Below are 26,908 nucleotides of genomic sequence, written 5' to 3' on the forward strand. Positions count from 1 at the left end.
ATATTTTGTCAAAGTTGAAGGTGAGTGATAGCCTGCCCGCCCCCATAGGACGGGAAAAACTAAGGATATTCGGGATGATGACACTGCCGCCTCCGAATTCTGGTCCGGTGCTCTCTCCCAGCCCTCAGGTGTCCCCACGCGGCCGTGGACCCCGAACAGGGACAGCTGGAGGCGGGCTTGGGCAGCGCGCGGCCTGCACCCGCGGCCATCCATCTTGCGGCCCGGCCCGGCTATCCCGAGCCAGGGCAGGGGGAGCTCGCTGCCCCCAGCGCCGCCACGGCCGGGCGACGTTCTGTGCCCTGGGAAGGGGCATAGGGGTGCGGCGCGGCCCCGGTCCCCGGCCCGCCCGGATCCCCGGCCTCACCTTGACGTGGAAGCGGATGAGCGCCAGGCGGATGCAGTGGGCCATGCAGACGGGCGGCAGGAACCAGACCTTGGGCGGCGGGGTGCCCTTGTTCTGGACATGGCTGACGATCTGCTGTGCCGTCTGGCGCTCGTTGCCCTGCCGCTTGACCCACTCGTGCAGCCGGGCCTTCTCGAGCGCGCCGTTGAAGAAGACGAAGAGCTCGATGTTGCCGCCGAAGCAGGCCTTGGCCAGCGCCGCCAGGTAGCCAAGCATGTGGTTCCACTGGCCGCCGCTGACCCAGTCGGTGTAGAAGCCACCGTAGAGGCGGTGCAGGCAGTTGTCGGCGTCCACCAGCAGGCGCAGCGGGGTCTGCGGGGGCCGCTGCCGCCCGCCGCCCACCAGGCTGCCCCGGGCCAGCTTCTGCAGCTCCACCGGCACCACGGCGCTCGGGCAGTGCTTCTCGATGTAGTCCTGGAAGCCCTGCACGCCCATGGCGGCGGCGGGGGCGCGGGCGCGGGTGCGGGCGGGGGGCGGCGGGGCCGGGGGCGGTGGGGCCGTGGCGCGCGGGCGGGCGGGCGGGCGGGGGCGGCGGCCTCTAGGGGGGACTGGGGCGGGTCGGGGGCGCGCTCATGGCCGCCGCGGCCGCCATGTGCTGCCGCCTCCCAGGGCCATGTCTGGGGAGGGACCTGCCGCCGCCGCCGCTGCCGCCGCTGCGAGGCCGAGGCCGAGGCCGAGGCTGAGGGCCGGGGCGGGGCGGGCGGGCGGCGCTGACGTAGCGGACCCGCCCGGCGCGGACGCCGCCCAGGCCCGCGCAGGCCCGCCGGCGAGCAGGCGGAAGAGGCGGCGCCGGCGGGACGCGGTTCGGGGCTCCCGGAGGCGGCTGCGGCGGAGGCGGAGGCCGGGAGTCGGGCCGGGGCGGGATCCAGGGGGCGCCTGAGCCAGAGCAGGCCGCGCCTGGAGGCCACAGGCCGCTCGCCCGCCTCAGGCCCGTCGGCCGCCGCTCCCCTCCTGGCGGCCTGTTCCCCGCAGGACCAGAGAGGCCGCCGCCTGCGCCCGGCGGTACTCCGGCGAGGGGAAGCCGCGAAGCAGGTCCTGGGGAAGAGCTCGCCTGCTCCTGAGGGAAGCGGCGATAAGATGGAGCTTTGAGGGTGAGCCGGAGGCCGAATTACTCTGCTCGTCGGGACGCAGCCTTTCTAACGCCACGGTGGGCTCGCACCGCTCTGGGCCTGCTGCCCACACTGACTGCGGGGTCCGGGGGAGCGGGATGCTGGCCGGCCGCGCCGGGCTTCTTGGAAAGAGCAGGAAGGAGCGCGAGAATGCAGTTCCGCGGCAGGTGCTCATCCCAGCAGCTTCGGGCTCTCGGTTGTAGTGGTTTTTACACCTATGACAAATGACATGGCCAAACGCACCATAACGTCTGAAGGTACAGGTAGTCCTAAGCGCCTGCTCGTCACGGAAGAGACTGTCTTGAGAGCACAGGTCTGTTGCAGCGTGGAAAGCCTGCGTTCCCACTGCGGAATGGCCAGGCTGAAACGTGCGCCTTTGCAGTGGGTCGCCCTGCCCTTCTTAGGGAGAGGGATTTAAATCTTGTTGGTTTAGTAGCATCTTCTGGAAGGAGGTCGTTTACGTAAATTCTGTTCCTAAGCTCTGTCGTAATTGCTTCTAAAATGAGGTTGATACTGTATGTATATTAGGCTTGCATAAAACATTTTCAAAAAGAGATTAATGCCTTTCAGAATATAAATTTAGAAACCCAGCACAAAAGTTTTAAAGTGCCGCTTTTACTTACTTTCACCTCTCCATCTGTTCTTTTTCTGGAGAAACCTCTGTAGAGGAGCAGGATGCAACCGACAGGCTGTGGCCGGACAGCCCCTTCCCAGCACATGGAGCCTGCACGCGCACGATTTGGTCAAAGAAGCCCCCATACTCCCGGTGAAAAAGGCAAGTTTGATTTTTCTGCTTTCTTTTCTGATAGCCACGTCAGATACAAGCCAGTATCATATATACATAAATTAAATGCTGTTGGTATTTTAAGAAGTTACATTTAAAAACAGACTGACAAGTTATGCCACTCACTTATGCATCAAATTAGTCACAAAGCCAGGATGACATGTTATCTAGAAATAACACAGGCCAGGTGCGGTGGCTCACGCCTGTAATCCCAGCACTTTGGGAGGCCGAGGCGGGTGGATCATTTGAGGTCAGTAGTTCGAGACCAGCCTGGTCAACATGGTGAAACCCCGTCTCTACTAAAAATGCAAAAATTAGCCGGGCCTGGTGGTGTGCGTCTGTAATCCCAGCTACTCGGGAGACTGAGGCAAGAGAATTGCTTGAACCCGAGAGGCAGAGGTTGCAGTCAGCACAGATGGTGCCACTGCACTCTCTAGCCTGGGCATCAGAGCTAGATTCCATCTCAAAAATAAATAAACAAATAAATAAATAAAAGAAATAATACAGTTAGCCATTAAATAATAAGGTAAAATCCAGAAATATCCAAATTTCCTTCTATAACCCAAGGCAGGTTCACAAGGTGAGGAGTAGTAGTTTTTAATCACTTGTATTTTCATTCATAGCATTGCATTCCATGTATTTACCTTTTCTTTAAATACTCTTGCTTTTAATTTTTAAAAATGCATTAGTATGGCCGCGCGTGGTAGCTCACGCCTGTGATCCCAGCACATTGGGAGGCCGAGGCGGGCATATCACAAGGTCAAGAGATCGAGACCATCCTAGCCAACATGATGAAACCCCACCTCTACTAAAAACACAAAAATCAGCTGAGCGTGGTGGCGCACACCTGTAGTCCCAGCTACTCGGGAGGCTGAGGCAGGAGAATCGCTTGAACCCGGGAGACGGAGGTTGTAGTGATCATGCCACTGCACTCCAGCCTGGCAACAGAGCGAGAGTCCATCTCAAAAAAAAAAAAAAAAAAAAAATGCTAGTGCCAGTATCTGAAATTCTGGAAATAAATTTATTTTCACCTTATTACATTGTAGAGTTCTAAGGTTCTGGAGTCAGGCCCCCAGCATCTGTCTTATGATAAGTCTGTGCCGTTGCAAAAATATTTACCCTGTTTGAACCTTGAATTTTATCATCTGTAAAATCAACATATTAATAGTACTTAACCTCCCAGGTTGTTTTAAGGATTAAATCAGATAATCTGTGTGCCTACCACACAACAAATGCTCAATAAATGTTGACTTTTGTAGTTATTTCCAGAAAGTGTATTTGTCTAGACTTATACTCGAGAACATAGACCAGTTATTGTACTTTTGGAAAGTTTAAAATTCATTATTGTATCATAACACATAAAACTCAATTCTTAGTTGCCCTATTTAGCTGTGTGTTCTTTTTTTTAAAAAAAAAAACACTTTTTTTGTTGAGTAACTATTGATGGCAGGCAAAATATTTAGCTGACAAACGCTTATATACTCTGCATTCTCAGCTCAAATTCGGGGGTTGTTTGCAGTTAAATTGCTTAAATGTTGAGGTAAAAATAAACATCTATGTTTAAAATTTAATAAAAAGTTATGTGTTCTTGGGGGTCACAATATGACAACTAATAATTGGGGACTTTTTCTTTTTTTATTTTATATTTATTTTATTTATTTTTTGCCCCCCAAAATGGAGTCTTGCTCTGTTGCCCAGGCTGGAGTACAGTGGTGTGATCTCAGCTCACTGCAACCTCCCTCTCCCAGGTTCGAGTGATCTCCTGCCTCAGCCTGTAGAGTAGCTGGGATTACAGGTGCACACCATCACACCTGGCTAAGTTTTGTATTTTTAGTAGAGAGGGGGTTTCACTATGTGGGCCAGGCCAGTCTTGAGCTCCTGACCTCAAGTGATCCACTTGCCGCTGCCTCCCAAAGTGCTGGGATTACAGGCATGAGCTACCGTGCCCAGCCTAATATCTTTAATTAATATTTTACTTAGGGGAGGTGTCTAACCACCAGCAATAACAGATGAGTTTCCAGTTTTTCAAACAAGGTAATAAGAGACCTTGATCCTGCCCATGTAATCGTTAGCATATGTTGGGAGACCAGCAGGCTGGAGCTAAGCAGGGAGTCTGTGAAGAGAGCAAATTAATCCACACTTGGGATTCTAACCTATAACGTTTACCTAGCACCAGCCCTGTTAATTAATTATCAATTTTAATTACCCAGAAGAACACACACATCTGTAGGCCTGCTTCATAAATGGTAGATCAGTAACTGACCACACTGCAGCAGTGTGTCAGCAGTTGAGAAGTGTTTTGATCTTCAGGCTCTGCTCTCTCTCTAGTAGTATGAGTTAGCAGTAGCAGAGTATAGGAGAGCTCCACGGAGATCCATATTCAGACTCTGGAGACCATGACAAAATGCATTTCATATTCCAAACTAATACGTAAACTGCCTGTTTTTTTTCTTTTCAGATTTCCAGAAGCTGTTCTGTCAATAACAAAGTCTCGAGGAAAACCACAAAACCACCAACACTAAGATCATTCTTGAGTCCAGTTTGAAAAACTAGGGTCAAATTCTGCAGAGGCATTCAAGGGACAGGATACCACCCTAATGCCCACTGTGTGAAGGAAAATGCTCTATTCACCATTCCTCAGCTTCTGCTTCTGGTTTCAGAGTTCTCTCTATATTGGAGGGTGTTTTAAAGCTAGAGTGATCTTTATCCACTTCTATTAACACATCTGAATGTGAAGGTCAAGAGGAGAAAGTGACATGTCCTAAGTCAGAGTAGAGTGAACAAGAAAATAAGACAAACAGCGACTGAGTCCCTGGTGTATACTGGGCATTGGCAAGTTACTGGGGATATGGAGATGAAGAAAATGTAATCCCTTCTTCAAGGAGCCCAATCTACCAAGGTAGACAGACATATAGACAAATAGATTATATACTTGCATAGAAAAAAGAAAGAGGAGAAGGAGATCAGTGTGATCTGTGTAACTAAGTACCCTGTACAACCCTCTTGGCCACAGATCATATTGCCCTTTATAGCGGGGATGGTAATCCCATCTCCAAATTCCACATGTACTTTGCAGGCAGACCACACCCATGTGTGGGTCCTGACTCTACCATTTATAAACAGCATCACTTTCAGCAATTCTCAGCCCTCCAAGCTAGGGTCATTGTCAATAGGGATACTGCCTCACAAGCATCAGAACACCAAAGGAGACCATGTGGATGAAAGCAACCAACACTGCCCTGGCGGTTCATAGGTGCTTAGAGTTTCCACCTTTCACTTTCAGTCTAATGCAGCACTGCCTGCTTTTTGTTTTTGTTGCTTCGTTTGTTTTTTTCTTACCGTGTTCACCACACTTGTGTCCAAATAGCTTTGGGCTGATGCAAAAGTATCTGTGGAAGAGAGAAAGAAGAGTTGTTCTCATGGAGGGCCTTCAGATGAGTGCTATAGACTCTAGGCAACTTCCAAAGAGGCTTCTCAAGCAGAGTGGGCAGTGGGAGCTGCTATGGAATCAATGGACAAACATTGACAGGGACTGCTTTGAAAGACAGTACCCAGTTGAGTATACTCTGTTAAGGGCTAAAACTTTATAGTCATCCCTTAAACACTGCCTGATGGAATCTTCAGGATCATATTTTGAAGTAAACTATATTTTACAATGTGATATAAATCAAATGAGTTGTTTTTTTTTTAATTAGGAATTTCCATAAGTACAAAGCCATTTTAAGGTATACATTTTAGAGACTATTATTAAGCGGTCTGTGCATTTGTGTAAACCATAAAGATCTTTCCAGAGGAAGCAAGTCTCTCATACCAGGATATGAAAACGCCCCAGCCCCAGGCTTGAGTAGCCTAGATCACATGAAGCTGACTTCCTCTGAGGAGTCTAGGACCTCAGATATAAGTGGGAGCACACAGTGACCCTTCTGGAAACAGCTAAGACTTGCAGCTCAGGCCTGTGACCTTGCTGATGACAAAGGAAGAGGTCAGGGTTGACTAGAGCTCCAGAAAGAATGCAAGTGTGTCTGGAAGGCAGGAAGAAAGTTACTGCAATACTTTATCCTCAGGGTGGAACGAGAGTCTGGGAAAGCTGTGCCCACTTCCCCATTCCTCCCGGGTCCCGGGTGTGGTATAAGGAGAGTTGGCCCAATCTGGGAGCTAAGGGACCTGAGACAGCTACTGCATCAGTGCACTCAGAAATGAGGATTTTGGCACAGTTATTCATGAGACATCAGCCCATCATATAAAACATGCCTCCAGTTTGGTTAAACTAGGAAGCACTATATAACATTTTAAAATCAGTTACATGTCACTGATAAAAGACTTAATATTACCCTGACATTATTTTTCTTGAGGCAACATAAAACCCATTGTCTACAAAAAATCCAAAAATTAGCCAGATCTGGTGTGCACCTGTAGTCCCATCTGCTCAGGAGGCTGAGGTGGGAAGACTACTTGAGCCAAGGAGGTAGAGGTTGGAGTGAGCCCAGATCATGCCACTTGCACTCCAGCCTGGGCAACAGAGTGAGGCCCTGTCTCAAAAAAAAAAAAAAAAAAAATTGTGAAAGTTTGGAGAACCAGGAATAAGACTGGGTGGGAACTAATAATGACAGGTACTTTTAACAATACAGCTGGGGTGTTGTTGATGACATGAATGAACCCCAATCTTACTGTAGTCATTTGCTCAAGATTCGAAGTCATAAAAAAGAGTAGAATGGACCAAACTTAGGTACTAAGAGTCCCCAGCCCAGCAGTGAAAGCAGTATATAGTTCCTTTGACTTTAATATGGGGAGACAGGTTCCTGGATTGACAAATCTCATCAAAAGTAGACACAATTTTTTTTTTTTATTTTTTCTCAGACCTCTCAGGGATGAATATATACAATTTCTGAGAAAGAAACCTGAGTACCTTTAGGAAGGGAAAAGGAATGCTGAATATCCCTAAACAACAAGTTTATTGCATATTTGGTAAGACTTAACTATACCCTATCCTGGAAGATAGAAGATACCCTGCCCTTAGAAGACAGAGAGACTGTAAAGCTATGCCTTCTGAATCTTAAGCCACTCTTTAGGTAATGAATCCCTTCATAGTCCAAACATCTCAAGAACTCTCAATTTGTACCATTTGCCTTTTATTTTCCATTTATTTAATACCACAAATTCACTTTATTATTATGAAGCCAATATCTACATCTTCTCACAAAGATTCTCATGAGAAACACAGAACTCCTTACCAGCCTCAAAACGTACTGTGACATTTCCATAACCTACAGGTCTAGAAATCCTATGCCAAATATGGTTAATTTGTTTGCTGAGAAGGATGTAGAACTGGAACCCTCATACACTGATGGGAAAACAGTCTGGAACTTTCTTAAAACATTCTGGTAAATGGGGCCCCTGCAAGCTAGAAAGTGTGGCTATAATCCCTGGCTTTTTTCCTTTTTTAAACTTTTTCTCTCTCAGTCCTGACCCAAAGGTGACCCTAGTCAGGCCGGGCACGGTGGCTTACGCCTGTAATCCCAACACTTTGGGAGGCCAAGGCGGGCGGATCACCTGAGGTCAGGAGTTCGAGACCAGCCTGACCAACATGGAGAAACCCTGTCTCTACTAAAAACACAAAATTAGCTGGGCGTGGTGGCGCATGCCTATAATTCCAGCTACTCGGGAGGCTGAGGCAGGAGAATCTCTTGAACGCGGAAGGTGGAGGTTGCAGTGAGCCAAGATTGCACCATTGCACTCCAGCCTGGGCAACAGCAGCGAAACTCTGTCTCAAAAAAAAAAAAAAAAAAAAAAAAAAAAATTCCCCTGAGAGAAAACCTGTCTTTCCAGCCAGAGGAAGCAGGAAAAAATGACCCTATGGTCTGAAGAATGTAGAACTAATCCATCTTTTTTTTTCCCCCTTCTCTGCTTTCTGCCTGAGGGGCATTCCTTTTGGCAAAATGGAAAGTGGGCAGGTAATCATCAGAGAGAAAGCCCATCCTTCTAAGCCAGAGGATGAGGAAAAGGGGCCCCCTGGGTGCCAGGGAGTCTGGGGGGAAATCCTGAAGCGCAAAGTCCTGAAAAGAGGATTCTCTTATTCTGTACATGAGCAGAATTCTGTGCTCATCCCAGAGCTGCACATACCAGAGGCAGAGCCCAAGCAACACAGCCACACTCTGAACTGACGCTCGGATCACCACTAGCAAACAGAAGGCAACGCAGGACCTGCGGACTCAGGCTAACGAGGCTGACTGCCCCACAAAACAGAAAGAAAAGAAACATTCTTCAGGGAATTGTAGCAGAGCACAGAGGCTCCCAACATAAAACACAGTCCTCACTTTGAACAGCGGTCAGAACTGTAAAAATGACCTTCCAACCTGAAACTGTGCCATGTGCTGTGAATAATCATTAATGGGTAAAATTGTGATTTTTTCCTGTCTTTTGAAAATTGTCAAAACATTGGTAATCTTGTACTGTTAGAAATGTATAAGGAAACAATAAATATTTTTGTACGCTGTAATTTAAAACATTAGCAACACTGGGAATTAAAGTGTTTGATGTCTTCCTAAAAACCATCAAGAGACATTTGAACAGTGCTTGCCTTCTTCAAAAGTCATGTACCTTATGATATGCAGCGAGCACCTTTTCTGTGTTTCAAAAACCTGTCATGCCCCTTCTAAGTTTGGATCAGCCTCTAATATTTTATCCTTTCTGCTTTCAATGTCATGAAATATCTCCAAGTCCGTTCAACATGAAGGTTTTTGCTGACGTTCCTTCCTCTGGGACATCATCCTTTCCATCACAACCGCATTCTTCATTTATTGGATGAATTCACCTTCTCGGCAGCAGTGCCAGCATCCCATAGTCTGTTTCTTCAGTGACCCCGTTTATGTTTGATTTCTATTCACTTTCAGCGTTTTCGGTTTTGAGTTTCTTTGCTGCGCTTCTATCTTTATTTGTCCATTTTCTCTTTTGAATATCCATTTGTGTAAAATGCCTGTGGGTTTCTCACTGGGAGACAAGGAGGCCACACAATTCGTACTTCGCTGTCTGTGCATGAACGGAACACAGACGCACAGTGACCAATCACCCACAGGTTTTGGAAAGAAGAGACGTGATTGGTCACTGACCATGATGTACCTTGGTTATTATGTAGTGATTTGTGGACTGGGGAGCTAGCAGAAAGTTTCAACTTCATGCAGTTACAGTTAACATATTCTGGTAACTCAAATTTGAACCATGTTGTCACATGTTGTCAGGCAACTGGTGTTCACCATAGTAACTAAGATTTCAGAATCATGAAATGTCACTTCTGATCTATTCATTAAAAGTCAGTCACTCATTCTGGCTCACACTCAAGGGTAAGGGAATTAGGCCCCAGCTTCTGAAGAGAGGATCTCCAATGACTTTGTGGACATATTTTCTGATTCTTCAGGAAGTCCATATTCCTGAAGAATATTGGCACTGGGTATAGAATTCTGGGTGGATGATTCTTTCCTATGAGTGCTTTAAAGATATTGTTCCACTGCATCTTGGCCTACACGATGTTTTGTTATATGTCTGAGATAATCTGCAGTTTGAATTGTTGTTCCCTATACCTAATGTATTGGGTTTCTTTCTGGCTACTTTCAGGATTCTTTAAATCCTTGATTTTCAGCAGTTCGATTATGTTATGCTGAGCATCTTGTTCAGATTTTGCTGAGTTTCTTGAATGTGTATTTCTATTGTTTGTCAAATTTAAGAAGTTTTCAGCAATTATTTCTAAAAACTTTTTTTGTGTCTGCACCAATTTCTCTTTTCCCTCTGAGACTCCAGTGTCAAATATATGTGATTTTCTGGTGTTGTCTCCCAGGTTCCTGAAGTTCTGTTCATTCTGTTTAATCCATTTTCTCAGTGTCCTCTGTTTAATTTCTACTGATCTGTCTTCAATTCACTGACTCTTTCTTTTGTCATTTCCATTCTGCTACTAAGTCCATCCGTTACATTTTTCAACTTCAGAAATATAATTTTTTCAGTTCTAGAATTCTCATTTGTAATTTTTGTAGCTTCTGTGTCTCCATCAAAAACTTCTCTCTCTCTCTCTCTCTCTCTCTCTCTCTCTCTCTCTGTCTCTCTCTCTCTCTCTCTTTCTTGTGGAGTCTCACTCTGTCACCCAGGCTGCAATCTTTATGCACTGCAACCTCTGCCTCCTGGGTTCAAGCAACTCTCCTGCCTAACCGCCCAAGTAGCTGGGATTACAGATGTGCACCGCCATGCCCAGCTACTTTTTGTATATTTTTAGTAGAGACAGGGTTTCACCATGTTGGCCAGGCTAGTCTCGAACACTCAACCTCAGGTGGTCCACCCGCCTTGGCCTCCCAAAGTGATGGGATTACAGACATGAGCCACTGAGCCTGGCCCTTTGTTTTCATCTTAATAGTTATAAAAGTTGTTTTAAGTTGTTGTCTGATGATCCAACATCCGAGTCATTTTTGGAATGACATGTGTTGGTTGTCTTTTTCCTTGTGAATAGGTCATACTTACCTGGTTCCTTGAGCATCTAGTAATGTTGGATCGTATTCTGGATGTTTTGAATACCAAGTCCCGAGAGTCTGCAACTTGTTAAAATCCCCTGGAGAAGATTGATTGTAAGCAGACAACCAACTCAGTTCAGTTCAGATGACAAACTGTCTCCCCTTCTGTGGTGGTGGTCCCAGTGGCACCTCTTCAATTTTCAAAGACTCTGTTCGCTTCTCTGTGTCTGCCTGTGCATGTGCGGCTTAGGCCTGAGCCCAGGACTTGTGCCAGCCCGTACCCAGACTTAGGGATTCCCCTCCTCTAGCTCTCTCTTCTCTAGGATGCATCAACACACACTGCTTGGCTCACAGAAACGTCTTGGAGTTTTGTTGCCCATCTGCCTCTTTATGGTAGCATGACTGGGGTCTCCCTCAAAGCAGGGCTGGGAAAGAAAGAGAAAGGGAGAGAGAGGAAGAACACAGGGATTTCCCCCTGCATTCCTTGGTTCACAGGGGCTCCTTTTCCTGGTCTGTTGGCCAGAGAGACCAAGCTCTTCTTGGAGTTTTTACTGCACATGTCAACTGGGAAGTTGCTTGACAGGGGGTTGCTGGGGGGCTGGCTATCTTTATATCAAAGCTGAAAGGGGCTGGTCACGGTGGCTCATGCCTGTAATCCCAGCACTTTGGGAGGCTGAGGTGGGCAGATCACTTGAGGTCAAGAGTTCGAGACTGGCCAACATGGTGAAACCCAGTCTCTACTAACAATACAAAAATTAGCCAGGCGTGGTGGCAGGTGTCTATAATCCCAACTACTTGGGAGGCTGAGGCAGGAGAATTGCTTGAACCTGGGAGGTGGAGGTTGCAGTGAGCCGAGATTGTGCCACTGCACTCCATCCTGGGTGACAGAGACTCCGTCTCAAAAAAATAAAAATAAAAATAAAAAACCTGAAAGGGGTAGGAGTACAGAAAACTGGGAAACACATGCCTGTTTTGTGACTTCTTCAAGTTTTGTCACCCTCCTTCTTCCAATTTGCCTGCCATTATTTACTTTCCAGAGACCTCAAGGAGTTGGCATTTCATTTTGTTTAGAATTCTTAGTTTTCTTTTTGTTTTTTTTTTTGAGACAGAGTCTTGCTCTGTCACCCAGGCTGGAGTACAGTGGCGTGATCTCGGCTCACTGCAGCCTCCGTCTCCTGGGTTCAAGCAATTCTCCTGCCTCAGCCTCCTGAGTAGCTGGGACTACAGGCGTACGCCACATGGCTGGCTAATTTTTGTATTTTCAGTAGAGACGGGGTTTCACCATGTTGTCCAGGATGGTCTTGATCACCTGACCTCATGATCCACCCACCTCAGCCTCCCAAAGTGCTGGGATTACAGGTGTGAGCCACCATGCCCGGCCTAGAATTATTAGTTTTCTTTGGGAGGCTGAAGTAGGTAGATCATCTGAGGTCATGAGTTCGAGACCAGCCTGGCCAACATGGCGAAACCCCACCTCTAGCAAAAATACAAAAGTTAGCTGGGTGTGGTGGTGCATGCTTGTAATCCCAGCTGCTTGGGAGGCTGAGGCAGGAGAATCACTTGAATCCAGGAGGCAGAGGTTGCCGTGAACTGAGATTGCGCCACTGTACTCCAGCCTGAGCGACAGAGTAAGACTCTGTCTTAAAAAAAAAAAAAAAAAAAAAAAATCTTTAGTTTTGATGAGTGGGAGAACTGAACTGTGCTGTGCCTCCTCCATCCTGGCCAGCAAGTAGTCCCAAAACTTAAAAAAAGTTTATAAAATTTAAACTTGAGGAGTTGTTTTGTTTTTGTTTGTAGGTAATCAGGTGTTTTCGTTTGTTTATTTGTTTGAGACAGAGTTTTGGTCTTGTTGCCCAGGCTGGAGTGCAATGGCGCCATCTCAGCTCACTGCAAACTCCGCCTCTTGGATTCAAGTGATTCTCCTGCCTCAGCCTCCCAAGTAGCTGAGATTACGGGCATGCACCACCACACCCAGCTAATTTTGTATTTTTAGTAGAGACAGGGTTTCTCCACGTTGGTCAGGCTGGTCTCAAACTCCCAATCTCAGGTGATCCACCCGCCTCGGCCTCCCAAAGTGCTGGGATTACAGGCGTGAGCCACTGAGCCCAGACAGGTGTTCCTCAATATAATTTTTTATCTCCTTTCCTACCAAGAGGGGTTTTTAGAATTGCTTGCTTGGCAGGTGAAGAATCTGCATGTTGTGGTTGTTTATTACTGAATGAGAAAATACCAGATTTTACCTTAGCTTTATTTGTTCCCCAGTTCAATGGTATTTAACCTTAGAATTTCCTAAAGATGCTTTCTAAAAGTTTTTTATTTCTCCAAGTGTCATAGTACTGTATTTGTGAATCCCAAATTGGCTTCCACTGTCTATTTAAACTTGATATAAGATACAGGAAGATTATTTTGTCACCACCCTCTCTCTATTCCAAACAATATTTACATGAAAGAAATTTTAGTAAGAGAAGATATTTTGGAAAAGATTCTGTAATCAACTTAAACTTATGTCTGCTTTTGTTTTTTTGGTTTAAATTCAAGGGGAGGCCAAGTGTGGTGGCTCATGCCTATAATCCTAACACTTTGGGAGGCCAACACAGGTGGACCGCTTGAGCTCAGGAGTTCCGGAGGATCCTGGGCAACATGGTGAAACCCTGTCTCTACCAAAAATACAAAAACATTGTCCAGGGGTGGTGGCATGTACCTGTGGTCCCAGCTCTTTGAGAGGCTGAGGTGGGAGGATGGCTTGAGCCAAGGAGGCAGAGGTTGCAGTGAGCCCAGATCACACCACTGCACTCCAGCCTGGGCGACAGAGTAAGACTCTGTCTCAAATTAATTAATTAATTAATTCAGGGGGAATGTGTACCTTATTTCATTAAAAGCACTCTTTTTAAGTAAATGGATTTTTTTAAAATCAAGCCAAACAAGTATGCCAGCGTGAATTTTTAAAATTTTGATTTTGAAACATGCATTTTCTATCTTGCTGTAGTTTAAAGATAGAATTTACACCATATGGCCCATCAGTAATGCAGCATAAGAAACTGCATCTGTATTCCTCAATAAATGAGAGTTTGTAGAGGTTCTGACCGGCTTTTTTGTAGTCCCCCATAGAGAGGAAGAGCCAGTTAACCTGTTGCTAAGCAACAGTGCTTCACAGACCAGAACTTCTGGACACCAAAGAGAGGGTAGGGGTATGAATTGTCCAAATTTACAAAGGGAAAGGGAGAGTGCAGTGCACAAATGAATAGAAATCCGGGAAGCCACCTTTTGAAAACCAAGCAGAGGCAATTCAAGTGAGTATTACAGAAATAAACCAAAGGCCCAGTTCTTAAGTTCTTCCATGCACATAACACCCATTGAACTCGAAGGAGATCTGCATGTGTGAGGGCCAAAAGATTAACCCCAAAATAGCTCAATGAAATCCAAACAAAAAATAATAGTAAAATGAACTTTTATTTGCATGCTTAAGACTTTGCTGAAAGTATCATCTTTCATAGGTCGTAAAAGAAAATCAACATTTAAGATTTTACTGAGAGATCACTAAACTTCAAATCTGAAGCACAAGAAGTCAGCAAAATTAAATGGCTACCATTGATTTGAGAATGGATTTTCACTTACATTTTAAATTAACTTGCTAACACTAGAAAGTGTTTAAAGAAAAACATGAACATTTCTGTTTTATTTCAGTTGTGAAGAGACTCTAATCTCCATCTCTGTTTAGAAATTCCTAAATGGGCAAATATAGGTTCTTTGCAAGCAGAACCACCAAGTAGTCCTTGGTACACAGAATTTATAAACCTAAAGAAAATATTGAATGGAAAACTTAGAGAACAGTTGGAATGGGAGATACCATTATCCCAAGTCCAGTGGTTGGTTACCAAATAGCTTTTCGATTCTCTCCAAATTAAGCCCACACCAACAATTTTGTATTGTGAGGCAGCTGGTTCTGTTCCTTTTCCTCCCCTGCTCTGCTCTTTCTCTGTCCTTCTATAGCTGCCAGCCTCAGGGGTTGACCCACGCAGGCCAGCTGCACTGATGTCCTTCTCTTGCTTTTGGTTGGATTTCGTCAGCAGGTGAAGCCCAGGGAGCAAAAAGAGGGAGTTGCCAGGTTATTTCTACCTCCATGCCCTCCCGCCCTGTCAAGGACTGAGTCCCAGGAAGATGACAGCTCCAGTGCTTTCTCACCCTTGCTGTCTCAGGCCACCCTGGCTGGCACCTGGGTCCCTCGACATCCCTTGTTGGTTCCTTTAGCCCGGTCCACACCGCTGGAAATAGGCCCTTCATGAGATTCTCTTCTAAATCCCAGAAAAGTGTATCCTCCGTTTCCTGAAGAATCCTGACAAGTACATAAACATTATTTAATTATTAAATAAAAATTAAATAAATAAATTAAATAAAAATATTTAATTTTACATAAGACAAAGCTAGTTTATAATTTTTAAACATAGACAATAAATTTCCCAGAAAGAAACTGCTGACTACCAAGTTTTCATTTTTATTTTTTAAATGTTGGAGAAATTTTCCCAAAAAGATTCTCATCAACCAATCGAATTGTGTTAGCAGTTGTGTTAGTAGTCACAAGGAAAACAATCAGTCATATTAGTATTCTTACTATTGTTCATATTTTATCTTTCAAAAATAGATGCAATGTACAAATACTTCTTAATTAGATATGCTTAAATAAAACATTTCATATTGTATTGATTTGGGTGTATTGCACTTATAGAAAATAAAAAGTTCCTCTTCAAAGTTTCCCTTCTTGTTAAAGAAAAAATCCTAAGTGTTAGAATTAATAGTTTCTTTTAAAGACTAACTTTATGCTAGACATGCTCATAGGCACGTAGTACATTCTACGTGCTTGCACTTTAACCAGGGTATCTGTGCTAGACGTGCTCACAGGCATGTCTCAGCTCGCAGCTTATGCCCCTTCCTTATTTGGGAATGTTTATTCCTTATTTGGGAATCTTATTACTTTTGTAAGTCCTTTCGTAAGCAACTTCCTTTTTTGCTTTGTTTTTCTATTGCCTTTACCTGTTTAGAAAAGTTTTAAACTGTTAGCCAATCGGGTTTTAGTTTAGATTGTGAGGTCTGGCTCCAGCCAATGGAGACAGGATACAGTAGCAGGGACAAACTGCGTGAGGGATAAAAATTGCTTCCCTCCATTGTTCAGGTGTCCTCTCGCCATTGTTCCATCTGCCATAAGCACTCTTTCTGCGGAAAGTAAAAATGGCCTTGCTGGGAGAATTAAATTTATGTTCGAGTGCTATTTCTTTGTGGCACTGGGCAACAAGCATTCTATTTCTAAATAAACATTTTTACATATAACAGTACTGAATATAACCATGGACTGTTTGCAAATTATATTGGAATCATGTAGACACATCTTTAATAATGGATAATATAATTATTACTTTTTCTAGCCAAAAATCAGGAGCAGATGATGTATACAAGTCTGGAATGGAGGACTTTCCATTCTAGTAGAAAGAGTGGCCATTTTCAACTCTTCCTTTTGAGACCTCACTAAAATTAAAGGAACAGAATTTAAAAATACGCTATATCTCCAACGATAAAGAGAACAGGAAAGGAAATATCAACAGACAAGGGGATTTGACAGATATTTTTGGAGGGAAGAAGCGGTGGAGCAGAGGTAATTGAGTCGATTGGAGAGAGGCCGGCCTGCAGACCAAGTGAGACAAGGTCCTGGCACCGGAGAGGCTGCTGCCTGGATCCCTCCCCCAACACACGAAATCAAGAAATTGCCACGCCTCTTGCCCCAGGCCAGAGACTGTAGGTTTATGTAGACCATGGAAGGGTAGAGGCTCCGGACCTGGACCCCAGACAAAGGTGAGAGGAGAGGCTTTGCGCTAAAGAGAGAGACAGAAAGAGAAAGAGAAAGGGAGAGGGAGGGAGAGGGAGAGGGGGAGAGAGAGAGAGAGAGAGAGAGAGAGAGAGAGGTGGGGAAGAAGAAAGGAAAGAAAGAAGGAAGAGAGAAAAGGTGTGAAAAGAAAAGAAAGTTTGAGGACCTTCTGTATTGGTTATGCCAGCAGAAACAGTTAAGCCATGGAAACTGAGTCACATACATGCTATTTTTCTTCTCTGGTACATGACCTTTGCTTCTGAGCTTTGTGTTGAGAATTAATCACGCTTCCTATTCTTCATTCAAACCTCAACTAAATGACATTGGAGATAGAGACCCTTACCTCTTTGCAATGAATGTTGAGTAACTCTTAAGAGTATAGTCAATGGTGGCCAGCCAACTCGTGTGTGTGTGTTTTATATCCTATATTAAAAAATGAAAAAAATGTTGTAATTCTGGCTGGGCACAGTGGCTCACAATTGTAATCCCAGCCCTTTGGGAGGCCAAGGCAGGCAGGTCACTTGAGGCCAGAAGTTCTAGACCAGACTGGCCAACAGGGCAAAACTCCATCTCTACTAAAAATACAAAAAATTAGCCAGGCGGGCGTGGTGGCACACGCCTGTTATCCCAGCTGCTTGGATGGCTGTGGCTTGAGAATCCCTTGAACCTGGGAGGTGGAGATTGCAGTGAGCCAAGATCACGCCACTGCCCTCCAGCCTGGGCAACAGAGCAATACTGTGTCTCCAAACAAACAAGAAAGAAAATGTTGCAATTCTGCTCAGCACCCCTGTTTTTTTGCCTATATGATCTTCACCTTTCCCCACACCGAGGAGTGATGATCACCATTCTTTGGTGTCTGCTGCCCTCACCCTTGCGCTTGAATAAACTCTTTTAAGTGGAGCCTGAGACTTCTGATTATTTTAGGTTGACAGGGGGAAGGGAGGAAGGGAGGGCGGGTTAAAATTAAATCTGCATACTAAGCAACAAAATCCTTGCTGCTCTTCTTCAACCCTTTGTTGATTATTTCTGCTGTTAGGCTTCTGTTCCACCCCTAACTCTCCTGGCTACCCACAGGCAGGAGGTTATCTACTGGGAAAATCTCGAAAGACTGTAGAAAAAATGTCTCAAATTCTGGTTTTGGGAGTCTTCCAAAAAAAATTTTTTTTTTTCTAATTTGGCTTGCCTCTTGAGTATCCTATAGAGAAGTCCCAGACTGACAAGCCCGGGCTGTCTTCCCAGACACTCCACTGAGCTGTCAGTCTCTCCCTCTGGAAGGGGAAAAGACCACTAAACATCACCTGTTATTTGAAGAAAAGATGCTACACTACACACGGACCCAAATGAACAAATATCAGGAGAACAGAAGTTAGAGGAAGCAGCAGTGATGAAGAGAACAGAACAAAAGTTTTGTTTTTAAAAATTATTATTATTATTATTATTTGAGACCGAGTCTCACTCTGTTGCCCAGGCTGGTTTGCAGTGGCATGATCTTGGCTCACAGCAAACTCTGCCTACCAGGTTCAAGTGATTCTCATGCCTCAACCTCCCAAGTAGCTGGGATTATAGTTGCCCGCCATCACGCCCAGCTAATTTTTGTATTTTTAATAGAAAATTAAAAATACATGTTGGTCTCACCATGTTGGCCAGACTGGTCTCAAACTCCTGACCTCAGGTGATCCACCTGCCTTGGCCTCCCAAAGTGCTGGGATTACAGGTGTGAGCCACTACGCCCAGCCAGAATAAAACTTTTAATATCTTTTCTTAATACCACACCCAGCCAGAATAAAACTTCTAAAATCTTTTATTTCTGTCAGCAGACAAATAAAATAAGGCATTACATTCATGAAACAGAACAGGTATTAGAATATAAGAGAGAAGAAAAACCTCAAACAAAATTGTGGCAGCTGAACTAAAAACATCAAATAAGGATTGGAGTGCAATATTAAAGAAATTTCCCAGGAAGCAGAACAAAAAGGAAGTAAAACAGAAAAGGCTAATAGAGAAAGTGCAATTAATTCAGATAATCAATCCAGAAGGCCTGATACCTGACTGAATAGGGTTCCAGAAAGAGGAACAGAGAAAAAGGATGTGAAGAGTGGGCATGATAATAGTACTACTAACACTATTGTTTGTTCTTTGTCTTCAAGAAAACCTGTCAGAGGTGCAGTGTATGAGTCTCTGGATTGGAAGGGCTCAATAGATGCCCAGCATGACAATGAAGAGGACCCACATCTAGACATATATTGGCCTGAAATTTTCATATATTTGGGATCAAGAGAAAATCCTGAAAGCTTATAAATTAATGCTGTTCAATACGGTGGTCATTAGCCATGGCTGACTGTTCAGCACTGGAGATGCGGCCGCTCTGAATGGAGATGTGCTGTAAGTGTAAAGTAGACACTGAATATTGTTGGGCTTAGTAGAAAACAAAATAGTAAAATGTCTCATTAATAGTTTTCATTCTGAAAATATGTTGAAATGATTATATATGTATTTGGAGATGAAGTCTCACTCTGTGGCCCAGGCTGGAGTGCAGTAGCGCAATCTTGGCTCACTGCAACCTCCACCTCCGTGGTTCAAGCGATTCTCCTGCCTCAGCCTCCTGAGTAGCTGGGACTGCAGGCGTGCGCCACTATGCCCGGCTAATTTTTGTATTTTTAGTAGAGATGGGGTTTCACCATATTAGTCAGGCTGGTCTTGAACTCCTGACCTTGTGATCCACCTGCCTCGGCCTCCCAAAGTGCTGGGATTACAGGCCTGAGCCACCATGCCCGGCCAAAATGATATTTAAAATTTTTTAAATATTGGGCTAAATATAACATATTATTACAACTACTTCCACTTGTTTCTTTTTATTTTAAGGTAGCTCCTGGAAAATTTTAGATGACATAGACGGTTTCTGTTCTGTGTCTGTTAGACAGTGCTTTGCAGAGAGAAGCAGATAGGTCATGCATAAGGATACTGAGGTCAGAATGACAGCTGACTTTCAGCAGCAGCTCTAGGAAACTGAAGAAAAATGATCCCCATATTCAATGAGAAATAGTTTTCAACCTTAGTAGTCTACATTCTGCCACACTTTCAGTCAACTGAAAGACACTTAGAGACATGCAAGCATGCAAAAGTTTACCTTCTTTGCTCTCTCCTTGAATGTTCCTGAAGGAAGTACCCCAGGAAAATAAACTTGTAAACCAATGGCATGGAAGGCATGGGATCTAAAAGCAGGACGTCAAGTATAGGACTCGGAGCAAGTTGTGCAGCAGGTCCGGGAAGCAGACAAGCCAGTGCAGAACAGGAAGTCAGGAGGCTCAGTGGGAAGTCACGGCACCAGTGGATTTGCTGACATACGGAGGCTTCTGGCTCACTGGAAGACAGGTATGCAGACAACAAAGTTATTTTTTGAGAGATGATAATTTAAGAAAAAAGTTGTACTCTTCCTGGCTCATGTGAACAGTATCGACATGACACAAATAATAATGTGAACTCAAAGACTGTGGTATGCTTACACCAGGGGAATGGGGGAGGGAGAGCAAAGTGCACTTGAGCTAGATGACATCTGTCAAGACAGGGAGGAAAAAGATAACGTCTAAAATAAATAACAGCACATGCATATTCCTTAGGAATTGGAAGGTAAATTGCAGAAGAAATGGCTTAACAATTTGTACATGGTTTCTCGTGACTTCTTATGACAGTTTAAGACCAGGGAGCAATAGGGAGGGGAGGCGCAAGGGATGCTATTTTGTTTCTATTACTATTTGATTTTTAAAAACTATACACATCAATTAATATGATAAATATTATAATTTAAGTTTTTATTTATTTATTTATTTATTTTAGAAAAAACAGCAACAAAAGCAAGTGCAAAAAACAGCAACAGCAAAAAGCTCTATTAGACATCATTACATCCGTAGTACTATGTGAGGCTCTGTGGGGGATTTTTTAAAATGTAAATAACCAGTAGGCTTATAAATAATGCAGCGAGTGTGAAAAGCATCATTGTCAGGTCTAATAATAATGTATGTAGACGTCAGTAAAGTATACTTTTGCTTCTAGTACTTCACTTGCCTCATGATATCCGTCAAGCTTTTGAGAAGAAAGTACAGGATCTGTTAGGTTCTTTTTCTTGCTGTTTTTTTGAGACGGAGTCTCGCTCTGTCTCCCAGCCTGGAGTGCAATGGCGTGGTCTTGGCTTACTGTAACCTCCACCTCCCGGGTTCAAGTGATTCTCCTGCCTCAGCCTCCCAAGTAGCTGGGACTACAGGCACATGCCACCACACCTGGCTAATTTTTTGTATTTTTAGTAGAGATGGAGTTTCACCATGTTGGTCAGGCTGGTCTTGATCTCCTGACCTCAGGTGATGCACCCATCTCAGCTTCCCAAAGTGCTGGGATTACAGATGTGAGCCACCGCACCTGGACAAGGATCTGTTAGGTTTTTAACATAGCAGTTTACCAGATGCTTTCCTTGATCAGCCTGCATCTGTCAAACCACTGAGTACCACATGTGTCCACAAAGACACCTCTGAGAGGGGCGGGCACTGACAAGTTCCTGGAGTCAGAGGCTGGGCTGGGCTGCTACCTGATTGACTATGCAACCCTGGACGTGCACGTCCCCACATGCTTTGAATTCATCCCGGATCACATGAGGCAGTACACGGGGTATGGCAGATCCTTTTTGGCATCCTTCCCCAAGTCTAAATTTCTTTAGTGTCATTCATTTTTCTGATTTTGTAATTGTTTCGAGTCTGTTTTTCTGATTTTAAAGCAATATACGCTCATTGTCAAAATTTTGTAAAATCCAGAAAAGTATGATAAAGAGAATTAGCATGCTGAGCCCTACTATTCAGCAGCAACCACCAGGAACATTTTGAGATACGTATTAATCTATGAGTATCTATAAGTGTGAATTCTAGAGAGAATATGTAGTAGCCATGAAATCATGTTTTCAACAAATATTCCAGGATATGGGAAGGTACTCACGCTTTCATTTTGAGTATAATATACATTAGTTGTAGTGTGTGTTGTGGCTATATAGTATTCTATCTTGTGAATAAGCTATACCATATGCTATGAATGAACCAAATCATTATTTGTGGACGTTTCCATTTGTTTTCAGTGTGTTATTATTATTGTTGCTTTTTGAGACAGGGTCTTGCTCTGTTGCTCAGGTTGGAATGCAATGGTGTGATCTCGGCTGACTGCATTCTCCGCCTTCCAGTCTCAAGCAATCCTCCCACCTCAGCCTCAAGAGTAGCTGGGACCACAGTCGTGCACCACCACACCCAGTTAATTTTTTTTTTTTTTTTTTTAAGTAGAGATATTGCTCTACCATATTGCCCAGACTGGTCTCAAACTCCTGAGCTCAAGCAATTCCCCCTCCTTGGCCTCCCAAAGTGCTGAGATTACAGTGTGTTATTATTGTAAATAACACTGTAACAAACATCACTGAGCATCAATATATTTCTGTCTACTAATTTCCTAAGGATAAATTTCCAAATTAGAATTGTCAGGTCAAAGAGTCTAACTATTCTTATCTTAGTCCTTTGATGCCCACTGCCAGATTCCTCCCAGGAAAGGTGGCATCATGTCACCACCCTAATACCATGAATGGTGTGCCTGTTTTCTGCTCCACCCACACCAAGTGTTATCATTTTCAAAAATTTGCTCAACTGATGGATCAAAAATGGTAGCTCTTATTTTTATTGAGATTGAGGTGTTTTTTTTAGTTTAGTTTTGTTTTTGAGATGGGGTCTCACTCTTGCACAGGCTAGAGTGCAGTGGTGTGATCACAGCTGACTGTAGCCTCAAACTTCTGGACTCAAGCCATCCTCCCACCTTAGCCTCTCAAGTAGCTGAGACTGCAGGTACAGCTAATTTTTTTATTTTTATTTTTAGCTAATGCCTGGCGCATATATATATATATTTGGAGGTGGAGTCTTGCTATATTGCCCAGGCTGCTCTTGAAACCCTGGCCTCAAGTGACCCTCTCTTCTTAGCCTCCCACAGTATGGGCATTATAGGCATGAGCCACTGTGCCTGGCTGAGATTGAGGTTTTAAAATATATCTTTTTGGCCATATATGTGTATTTTCAAGTAATTTCCCACTCATGTCTTTTGACACTTTTTATATTGAGGCGTTATTCTCTTATTTCATAAAAGCTCTTTTTACATCAAGTATAATAATGCTTACCTTATATAATACGTTTTAGTTAAAACATATTAAAAGATCCTCTTATCTTTCCCAGTTTGTTGCTGTCCTGTTAAAAGGATTTTTTTTTGTTTTTAACGTAGAGGCTTTCTTAATTTTTATTTTTAATGTAGAGCCTTTCTTAAATTTTATCATGTCAATTAAGTTTTTCCTCTATGGTTTTTTTTTTCCTTTTATGCTTGAAGGGATATTTTTCACCTTGAGATCAGGTAAATATTTGCCTATATTTTCCTCTGGTTCTTCCCTGGTGTCGCTCATATTGATTGATCTGGAATTTACTGTAGGTATGGTCTATCTAACTTATTTTTTTGCACCTAGTTAGCCAATGTACAAATCCCTTCACCTATTTATTTTTAAACGTTAATGTATAAAAGTAAAAGTAAAATGGTAATGTATAAAAGTAAAGAGTCTAGTGTAAGTCATTTCCACGTACCTGTCACCCAGCTTAGTAATTATCGACTTATGGCCAATTTGGATTTATCTGTGTCCTCTTCCCCTCCTACACTGGATGTTTTTAAAGCAAAATTCAGGCATCGTATAATTTTCAGCCACAAATTTTTCAGTATGAGCTCTAAGGACTGTCTTAAATAAGGACTCTCTTAAAGGCATAACTACACTACCATTATCATACCTAACATAATATCTGGTCATTGTTCCAGTTTCTTTGATTAATACTTTATCAACTTTAAAAAATTCTTTTACCACCAAATAAAACTGAAATTCTTGCAGTAAAACAATTTAAAACTTAGGGTGATTAAAAACAGTTGGCAACCTGGTTGGTGATGGGATGGGTCAAATTGAGGGGGACAAGAACTCAGAAAGCAGGCAGTTGTGTAGGATCAGAGCCGGCACAGGCAAGGACCCAACAGGGGGCAGTAGTAGAAGGTCCATGGAGCCCACTGGTGTCTGATCCTGCAGGGAAGGGGACGCAGAAAGCAGTGGCCCAGGGTGGGGCCAGAGTCAGGGCTCACTCCTCTGAAAGCAGAGTTCCAGTCCTAGAGGAACTGTGGTAATAAGAAGGACATCAGACCAGGACCTCCGTGTGATACCAAAGCTAGTGGTCTAGTTATTAGATGTGGACTGCAGTGCTGGGGCTTGTGCACAACTGGACAAGGCCTAACTCTGTTTATCAGAACTAGATTTCAACATCAGAGTTGAAGGAGAAGCAAGACTGACCTAATGCTGACTGGGTAAGCTCTTGTTCTCTTTATGGACAGGATGATCTCAGAGTTGAAATGAGTCAAACATATCAAGTAGAGATAAGCATAGAGATTTCAGTGACCTGGACACATGATCCATAAAACTTTATCTTCATTAGTATTAATGTTCAGATCATAGTAAGTAGACTAGCCACTTTTGTGGGCTGAATCGCTTCAACCTCATCTGCCATTCTCCTTACTTTGTTCCAACCACACTGGCCACCTTACTATTTATAGATTTGGCTAGGCATGGTCCTGCTGAAAGATCCTCTTATCTGGTATTTTTCCAAATAGCCAAGTGACATAAATTCTCCTCTCCTTCAGATCTTTGCTAAAATGTTGCTTTCTCAATGAAGCCCTCCTTGACGACCCTATCAAAAATCCTAACCCGTGCTAGCTACACCCTTTCTTCTTTCGCCCCACAGCAGTGATCATATCTGGGATCAAATATTTTGCTTATTTGTTATAATAGTATATATGTTGCTTGTTTGTTTTTCCCTCTTCCCTGCCCAAATATAAATTCTGAGAGGACAGGGTTTTCAGGTGTTATTAACTGCTTTATCATCAGTGCTTAGAACTGTGCTTGGCATATAGTTAATTATTAAAAAAAAATGTTTATTGAGTGAGGAAATGAATGAATGAGTAAATGAATGGAGGCAGTTTGGAAAAGTTCATATGCAAGTATTTTATCAGTCAGGATTCCAAGAGGAAATAGATGGAACACTGAAACGGGGTAATTAGGCAGAATGTAGGCTAAAGCATTATTTGCAAAGGTGTGGGCAGGATTAAGGGGTGGTGCGGCAGCATTACCGTCCCTAGGCCTGAATAGAAAAGAAAGAATAATTGAGAATCTTAAGGGAGCAGTGGTCAGAGGGGGTCATATGAAGAGTTTCCCATAAAGGTACACAGTCAACCCAGGTTGACCCAGCAGGGAGGGAGGCAGGGGAATAAATACCCATCCTCACTCTCCTACACTCTAACCTTGTGCTAGTGCCGCCCACTGGCAAACCTAATAGGAAACCAGAGGACAAAGAAATCCATCAGTGAAGTCCATAAAGACCAGTAGAACTGTGGGGCACAGAGTAAGGTGGAAAGGGATAAGGACAGGACCTGGAGGGAAAAGAGAAAATAAGCACAGCAAGTATTTCTAGATACCTGGTTAAGTAGAGCATTATGCTAGGCCTGGGATCTTCTTGTGGTGAAATTCTAAAACGATTATCCAAGATCTCCAGTCCTAATCTCCAGGACTGTGAAAGACCCATAGCTAACACCATACTGTATGGTGAAAGACTGAAAACCTTCCCCCTAATATTAGAAACAGGACACTGAGACAGGCATTTGCCACTTCTACAAAACATAGTGTTAGGAGTTCTAACCAGAGTGATTAGGCAAGAAAAATAAATAAAGGACACCCAAATTGTAAAGAAAGAAGTAAAATTTTCTCTGTTTGCAGTGAAAAATAGGTTTTAAAAGACTCTAAAGACTCCACGAAAGGCCAGGCATGGTGGCTCATGCCTGTAATCCCAGCACTTTGGGAGGCTGAGGGGGGTGAATCACGAGGTCAGGAGATTGAGACCATCCTGGCTAACACAGTGAAACCCCGTCTCTACTAAAATATACAAAAAAATTAGCCGAGTGTGGTGGTGGGCACCTGTAGTCCCAGCTACTCGGGAGGCTGATGCAGGAGAATGGCATGAACCTGGGAGGCGGAGCTTGCAATGAGCGGAGATTGCGCTGCAACACTCCAGCCTGGGCGACAGAGCTAGACTCTGTCTCAAAAAAAAAAAAATTCCATGAAAAAACTATTAGAACTAATAAATGAATTCAGCAAAGTTGAAAGATACAAAATTGATACACAGTAAATCATCTGCATTTATCTACATTAACAATAAACAATCTGTAAAGGAAATTAAGAAGACAATTCCACTTAGAATGGCATAAAAAAGAATACAGTACTTAGGAATAAATTTAACCCAGGAATTGAAAGACTTGTACACTGAAAACTACAAAACATTGCTAAAACAAATTAAAGAAGACAAAAATACATGGACATAGATCGGAAGATTTTACATTGCCAAGATGAAAATATACCCAAAGTGATATATAGATTCAGTTCAGTCCCTATCAAAATACAAAGGCATTTTCTTTTGTAGAAATAATAAAACCCATTCTAAAATTCATATGGGAATGTAAGGAAACCCAAATAGCCACAACAATCTTGAAAAAAGCAGAGCAAAGTTAGAGTGCTCACATTTCCTGATTTTGAAGTTTACTACAAGTCTTTAGTAGTCAAAACAATATGGTGCTGGCATGAGGCAGACATATGGACCAAAGGAATAGAATACAGATTCCAGAAATAAACTCTCACATACATGGTTTTGAGCAGGGTGAAAAGACCATTCAGTTGGGGAAAGGACAGTCTTTTCAACAAATGGTACTAGAAAAGCCAGATATCCACATGCAAAAGAATGAAGTTGGACACTTATCTACTAGTATATGCAAAAATTAACTCAAAATATATCAAAGATCTATGCATAAGAGCTAAAAACCACAAAATTCTTAGGAGAAACCATAGAGAAAAAGCTTCATGACATGGGATTTGACAGTGATTTCTTGGCTATGGCACTAAAAGGATAAGCAACAAAAGAAGAGATAAATCGGCCTTCATCAAAATTAAAAACTTATGCATCAAAGGACACAATCAAAAGAGTGAAAAGGCAATTTATGGCATGGGAAAAATTTTGCAAAGTATATACGTGATAAAGGATTAATATCCAGAATATATAAAGAGCTCCTATAACTTATCAACAAAAAACAATTTCATCAAAATTTGGAGTTGAATAGACGTTTCTCCAAAGAAATACA

The 26,908-nt window shown here is 43.4% G+C and overlaps 2 protein-coding genes across 5 annotated transcripts in view; one reads left to right on the forward strand and one right to left on the reverse strand.

The window, feature by feature from the left end:
* LOC105498875 (family with sequence similarity 120 member A) overlaps positions 1-860 on the reverse strand; it is a 115,402-nt gene extending 114,542 nt beyond the window's left edge. For all 4 annotated transcript variants that reach the window (XM_024786752.2, XM_011771253.3, XM_071077542.1 and 1 more), the window contains exon 1: positions 365-860. In XM_024786752.2, coding sequence (XP_024642520.1) covers positions 365-838 — 474 coding nt within the window. In that variant the 5' untranslated portion in view covers positions 839-860. The remainder of the gene's footprint in view (positions 1-364) is intronic.
* A 546-nt stretch (positions 861-1,406) lies between these two features.
* LOC112422991 (family with sequence similarity 120 member A opposite strand) lies at positions 1,407-9,022 on the forward strand. The gene is made up of 3 exons (XM_024786754.2): positions 1,407-1,679; positions 2,167-2,287; positions 4,755-9,022. The coding sequence occupies exons 1-3, from the start codon at positions 1,663-1,665 to the stop codon at positions 4,839-4,841; spliced, it is 225 nt and encodes a 74-aa protein (XP_024642522.1). The 5' UTR covers positions 1,407-1,662; the 3' UTR covers positions 4,842-9,022.
* The last annotated feature ends 17,886 nt before the right edge of the window (positions 9,023-26,908 follow it).

This window comes from Macaca nemestrina, chromosome 14 (genome assembly GCF_043159975.1).
Source record: "Macaca nemestrina isolate mMacNem1 chromosome 14, mMacNem.hap1, whole genome shotgun sequence".
In the NCBI taxonomy this organism is placed as follows: domain Eukaryota; kingdom Metazoa; phylum Chordata; class Mammalia; order Primates; family Cercopithecidae; genus Macaca; species Macaca nemestrina.